Genomic DNA, 6,854 nt, shown 5'->3' on the forward strand with positions numbered 1-6,854 from the left:
CGGCGGGCGCGGGCGCTGGAGGCCCGGGCGGGCGCGGCGAGTACGAGGAGCTCGGCGCGGTGGAGCAGCACGTGCGCTATGAGACCACCGGCCCCGCGCTGTGCACCGTGGTCTTCTTGCTGGTCTACTTCTTCGGCATGGCCAGTTCCATCTGGTGGGTGATCTTGTCGCTCACGTGGTTTCTGGCGGCCGGCATGAAGTGGGGCAACGAAGCCATCGCCGGTTACTCGCAGTACTTCCACCTGGCCGCATGGCTCGTGCCCAGCGTTAAGTCCATCGCAGTGCTGGCGCTCAGCTCGGTGGACGGCGACCCAGTGGCGGGCATCTGCTACGTGGGCAACCAGAGCCTGGACAACCTGCGGGGCTTCGTGCTGGCGCCGCTGGTCATCTACCTCTTCATTGGCACCATGTTCCTGCTGGCCGGCTTCGTGTCGCTCTTCCGCATCCGCTCAGTCATCAAGCAGCAGGACGGCCCCACCAAGACGCACAAGCTGGAGAAGCTGATGATCCGCCTGGGCCTGTTCACCGTGCTCTACACCGTGCCCGCGGCGGTGGTGGTCGCCTGCCTCTTCTACGAGCAGCACAACCGCCCGCGCTGGGAGGCCACGCACAACTGCCCGTGCCTGCGGGACCTACAACCTGACCAGGCGCGCAGGCCCGACTACGCCGTCTTCATGCTCAAGTACTTCATGTGCCTAGTGGTGGGCATCACCTCGGGCGTGTGGGTCTGGTCTGGCAAGACGCTGGAGTCCTGGCGCTCCCTGTGCACCCGCTGCTGCTGGGCCAGTAAGGGCGCCGCAGTGGGCGGGGGCGCGGGCGCCACGGCCGCGGGGGGCGGCGGCCAGCCAGGGGGCGGTGGCGGCGGGGGGCCCGGCGGCGGGGGGCCGGGCGGTGGCGCGGGCTCCCTCTACAGCGACGTCAGCACCGGCCTGACGTGGCGGTCGGGCACGGCCAGCTCCGTGTCTTATCCAAAGCAGATGCCATTGTCCCAGGTCTGGGGGGGGGGGGGGGGGCGCCGGGGGGGGGGGGGGGGGGGGGCGAGGAGACCAAGTGCAGCGAAGGGACACTTGATGGGCTGAGGTTCCCACCCCTTCACAGTGTTGATTGCTATTAGCATGATAATGAACTCTTAATGGTATCCATTAGCTGGGACTTAAATGACTCACTTAGAACAAAGTACCTGGCATTGAAGCCTCCCAGCCCCAGCCCCTATTCCTCCATTGATGTGCGGGGAGCTCCTCCCGCCACGCGTTAATTTCTGTTGGCTAAGGAGGGTGGACTCTGCGGCGTTTCCAGAACCCGAGGTTTGGAGCCCTCCCTGGCTGCACTTGGCTGGGTTTGCAGTCAGATACACAGATTTCACCTGGGAGAACCTCTCTTTCTCCGTCGACTCTCCTACGTAAACTCCCACCCCTGACTTACCCTGGAGGAGGGGGGACCGCGACCTGATGGGATTGGGTATTCTTAATGACCAGGCAAATGCCTTAAGTAAACAAACAAGAAATGTCTTAATTATACACCCCAAGTAAATACGGGTTTCTTACATTAGAGGATGTATTTATATAATTATTTGTTAAATTGTAAAAAAAAAAAAAAAAGTGTAAAATATGTATATATCCAAAGATATACAGTGTGTACATGATTTTGTAAAAAGTTTAGAGGCTTACCCCTGTAAGAACAGATATAAGTATTATATTTTGTCAATAAAATGACTTTTGATAAATGATTTAACCATTGCCCTCTCCCCCGCCTCTTCTGAGCTGTCACCTTTAAAATGCTTGCTAAGGACGCATGGGAAAAATGGACATTTTCTGGCTTGTCATTCTGTACACTGACCTTAGGCATGAAGAAAATTACTTGTTAAACTCTAGTTCTTAAGTTGTTAGCCAAGTAAATATCATTGTTGAACTGAAATCAAAATTGAGTTTTTGCACCTTCCCCAAAGACGGTGTTTTTCATGGGAGCTCTTTTCTGATCCAGTAACAACTCACCTTAGTGGATGTAAATGGAACTTCTGCAAGGCAGTAATTCCCCTTAGGCCTTGTTATTTATCCTGTATGGTATCACTAAAGGTTTCAAAACCCTGCATTCATTTCTGGAGTCCGTGATTTTGAAAGCACCTGGTGTTCCAGGGAGGGAACGCTTTGCTGAGGTGTAGAGGTTAATGTTTTAAACCATAGCTCACCCTTTACAGTAGAAGTCACTTGACAATCTGGTAGGGGAGCAGGCGCTCTTCAATGGATTAAACTAACGGGTTAACATCTTAATAACCTTCAGTGCTTGTGTATACCAAATGTGCTGCTTTTCCTAGAGAAAAAGCTATTGTTCCTCTGTCAAGACTAAGCTAATTTATTTGAGCAGAAGGCTGTTGAATTAGCAGAAGAATGCTTCGGCAATTGTTGAACTTTTTACCTGTCTGCCCAGTGGCTCAGCACATCATTCCTTTAAGAGGAGCCAAATGAATAGGGTTAATCTGTAGGGAACTTGGTCTTTTGAGTTTGAAAAACTTTGATCTTTTCTCCTCTGCAAATGTGCTGTATAGTCTGAAGTTTCTTTCCCTGCTGCCTATCTCCTCTTAGTGCAGACCAATTGGCCACCGCGGAGCCTTAAAGTTCTTCCATTAAAGGGATGTGGGACTTTTACTTTAAAAAGGAGAGAGAGCGCGAGAGAGGAAGACTTGTAACAGTTAGTGAAGACCGGAGGCACAAGTGCTCAGCCTTTTAAACAGCTTTTCCCGGCATTGTTAGCCAGCCTGCAGGCAGCTAGGCATGGGTTGAAGCTTTATAGAAAAGGGCTCTGAATGCCCCACAGGTGGTCTGTGCACATAATCCCCCAATTTAAAGCGTTTTCCTTTGCTAGACAATTGCATTACAAAACTCCCTTCTTTTTCGCTCCTAATTGAACCAATGAACTATTATAAACTACAAGTTTTTCTTTAAAAAAAATCGCCAGTGCCACTATTAACTAAATTCTAGCAAGTTTTACAAACTGAACCTTTTAAGGCACCGGAAGTAAAGGCTGCTTCAGCAGACGTTTCTATTTTGCGGATATTTTTATTCCTTATGCTTGTTATTTTCTGATAGATTAGCAATAATTTAAAAGTAATTGGTAAGATTCTGTGTTAGTACTGAAAAGATAGCCCCAGGTCCCTTATTAAGCTGTCAATCAAGATAAGAAATGGGCAGCTACCCTGTTAATGATGGGGCATCAATCATTGTGGGATGGGAGGGACTTTATTCTGCACATCCTGCTAAAATGTTTGTTCTTACTTTACCTAATAGGAATCTTCAGTGGTTAAAAAAATTTTTAATAGGGTGGACACTACTTTCTTGGCTGATTTTTCTCATGTAAGAGGCTTCGCAGAAGATCTCCATGGTAGCAACATTTTGCAGATCCTTTTCAGAGTCAGTCTCGGTGTTAATTAAGTTAGATATGCAATTAGAACCCCTGCTTTAGCTATCATGCCAATCTTATTTTTTAAAGCCAGAGACACTGTAAAAGTGTGTTCACCTCTCCAGTAGTTTTACTCATTAAAGAATTACTATTTTGTAACTTAGGTACCAATCAGTGGCCTACATCTAACCCAGTTATAAAGTAGAATTTTGAGGGCAGGTCCCAAAGTCTTTACCACATTTGTAGGATGGAGATAAAGCTACAGGACACAAGTTAGCATGTTGGCTTTCTAATGTAGCAGGATTTTGATTATTGACAATTTTCAACTGTATAGCAGTGAGAAAATGTCCAACATTGAAGCTTTTTACCTTGTTCTTCAATATAGCTTTATAAAATGCTATATTTCATAACTCAAGATCTATATGTGTTCAATCTAAGTGGGCTTATTTGACAGCCAAAACCCCAATTTAAATTCTGAGGACAGTGCGCAATTAAAAAGACCTGCACCTGTAATCACTAGAGACTAATTTTAGAGAATGGTATTAAGACATAAGTGCCGGTTCTTTGCCTTTAAAGCTAAAACCTGAGTTGCATATTTGCCAATACCCAGATCGTATTTACTAAGGGAACAAAACCCCAAAATTGATTTTAGGGTGGAAGAAAGAAAGAAGAGTATCTGGCCAGTTGCATTAGACAAATGAACACCCCTGTGTGCTACACAGGTGTGTCTTTAATTACATAAAACAAGTGTTCATTTTTGAAAATCTTGTCAAATTGGGAGAGGGGTTGATGTGTTTGCTGTGTGGCTAGAAGATCAAGGTCGAGTCTAACATGATTAAAACATTACTAAAGCCAAAGTTCGTTAAAATTGCTTGTGGGAGAAGTTACCTGAAACACTTTTCTTGCTTTATAATAAATGCAATTTGAAAGTACCATGAAACAGAAGGGAGGAAAGTGTACAAGAAAGTTTAAGGAGTAAACCATGGCACATTACAGTTTCTTAACCTGCCCTGACTGCATTGCAGGTGCCTGTAATACTTCAGAGTTTGGGCAAAGAGAGTGAGATTGTCTTGCCAAAAGAAAACCAGGAGCAGTTGCAGAGCGCAGGATGCAATTTAAAGTATAGGTGCAAACGTTCTGTTGAGACATAAAAAGCAAATCAGTGCAAGTGTCTATCCACTTTCCACATTTGATACTACACTGCCATCTCGTGGTAGTACAGGGTCCCAGAACCAAGAAGTTAGGGAGGTTCCTTCATTCAATTCATTCATTCAAAAATAGCACACGGAGAGTCAGCCCAGGCACAGGCACAGCCTCTGCCCAGAGGACCTGCAAACATTTTGTATTCATAATCTTGAATCCTTTCTCTGAAGCGCTCCAAAATTGCATCAGTGCACGCTGAAGTTTAAGGCCCCACAAGACATCCCCACCAAGACATCCCCACCACGCAGTGATACTACTTTTATTAACTTCAATTGCATTAAGTCCTGCATATAACCATTATGCTAAAAATATAATTCAGCTGTGTTAAATTCCAAGAGTATATCTTTGTTTTAATTAGCTTCCGAGTCAAGGATCCACCATATCAAAGCTTTCATGGAAGAAAGAATGAATAATAAAGAGTATTTTGAAGTGGGATGTGATTGGCTTAATTAAATGTGCCGCTTTACAATTTCTCATGTAGAGGTCAACCTCTGAGTCCAGGGGACGCCCGTCAGTGCTGTATGTGAGTGCTGTTAGGGCGGGCAAGACACAGGCCATCCCTCATTTTACCTAGCTGGGTGTTCACAGAAACACACCAAGGAGTAGAAACTTCTCTGGAAAACAAGATCAGTGAGCATCTGCATTGGAACACTGGAGCCCTGGGGAAGGAAGATGACATAGCACCGAGATGTGGGAAGAGCAGGATCTTAAAGAAGGATGAGCAGGGCCAGGAGCGGTGGCTCACGCCTGTAATCCCAGCACTTTGGGTGGCCAAGGCAGGTGGATCACCTGAGGTCAGGAGTTTGAGACCAGCCTGGCCAGCATGGTGAAGCCCTGTCTCTACTAAAAATACCAAAATTAGCTGAGCGTGGTGGCTGCACCTGCAATCCCAGCTACTCAGGAGGCTGAGGCAGGAGAATCACTTGAACCTGGGAGGCGGAGGCTGCAGTGAGACAAGATCGGTGCACTGCACTCCAGCCTGGGTGATAGAGCAAGACTTTGCCAAAAAAAAAAAAGAAGGATGAGCAGAGAAACAAGGTTTCTGAGGACTGGAATGTCTAGTGGAGATGGGAGGGAAGGAGGAGACTGTGGCCAAGGACCACATAAGATATTGGAGGACCTGTAGAGTTAAGAGGCCCCAGGGGCAAGAATCTTGCTGCCCATGAACAAGGAGCAGGGGCAAGAACCTGCAGCGTTGTGGAAATGTGGAATCTCATATCTCTCTTACTGAATCAGAAACTGCATTTTCACAAGATCCCCAAGCTTCACAGGCACACTGAAGGGTAGGAAGGTCTAGCCCACCATCCCACATTTCACTGGTTAGAAAACAAGCCCAAAACAACTGTGCTTACTGAACATCACACAGTCAGGAGCACAGCTGGGCCTAGAAACCACCAAGCCTACTTGTCACTCCTGTCTCTATAGATCTTCTCCAGCTGTCCCACTCTTCTGTGTAAACCTCTGAGGCCACCACAAGGAGAATTCAGGCTGGGCATGGTGGCTCACACCTGTAATCCCAACACTTTGGGAGGCTGAGATAGGAGGATCACTAGAGGCCAGGAGTTCAAAACCAGCTTAGGTAATATAATGAGACTCCATCTCTATAAAAAATAAAAAGCCAGGTGTTGTAATGCATGTCTGTAGTCCCTTGGGAGGCTGAGACAGGAGGATCACTTGAGTCTAACAGTTCAAGCCTGCAGTAAGCTATGAACGTGCCACTGCACTCCAGCGTGAGCAATAGAGAGTCTATCTCAAAAAAAAAAAAAAAAAAAAAAACGCATTCTTAGGTGATACAGCAACTTACCAGGGCTGTGTTTACCTGTTTACAGTATCATAGCAGAGTTTTCCCGTGGTTTGGTGGTGGCTTATACAGGACTTGTGAACGCCAAGCCTTCAGAGGTGAGAGGAGCACTGTGGAAAGGCTTGACTCTTGGGACCCTGGCCAACTTAGGCCAGCTCACCTGCTTTTTGCCTTCTACGGCCACAATGTTCCAATATATTCCATATTTAAGAGTCCATGTTCTGGCTTAGTGAGAAGGCACAGTGACCGGGAGTGATACGGTTTGGTTCTGTGTCCCACCCTAATCTCATTTTGAATTGTAATCCCCACATGTCAAGGGAGTAAACTAGTGGGAGGTGACTGGATCATGGGGACAGATTTCTCCCCCCCCTTGATGTTCCAATAGTGAATGAGTTTTCAAGTGGTCTTGTTGTTTGATAAGTGTTTCTCTCTTGCTTGCTCTCCTGCGACCATGTAA

The 6,854-nt window shown here is 46.8% G+C and overlaps 1 protein-coding gene across 1 annotated transcript in view; it reads left to right on the forward strand.

Annotated features, from left to right (window-relative positions):
• Positions 1 to 6,653, forward strand: part of FZD8 (frizzled class receptor 8) — a 12,101-nt gene extending 5,448 nt beyond the window's left edge. Inside the window, exons 2-3 of the mRNA XM_026446845.1 lie at positions 1 to 992; positions 6,426 to 6,653. Of these exons, the coding sequence (XP_026302630.1) occupies positions 1 to 992; positions 6,426 to 6,653 (1,220 nt within the window). The remainder of the gene's footprint in view (positions 993 to 6,425) is intronic.
• Positions 6,654 to 6,854: the final 201 nt, after the last annotated feature.

The sequence above is a fragment of the Piliocolobus tephrosceles genome, chromosome 9, assembly GCF_002776525.5.
Source record: "Piliocolobus tephrosceles isolate RC106 chromosome 9, ASM277652v3, whole genome shotgun sequence".
Taxonomy (NCBI): Eukaryota; Metazoa; Chordata; class Mammalia; order Primates; family Cercopithecidae; genus Piliocolobus; species Piliocolobus tephrosceles.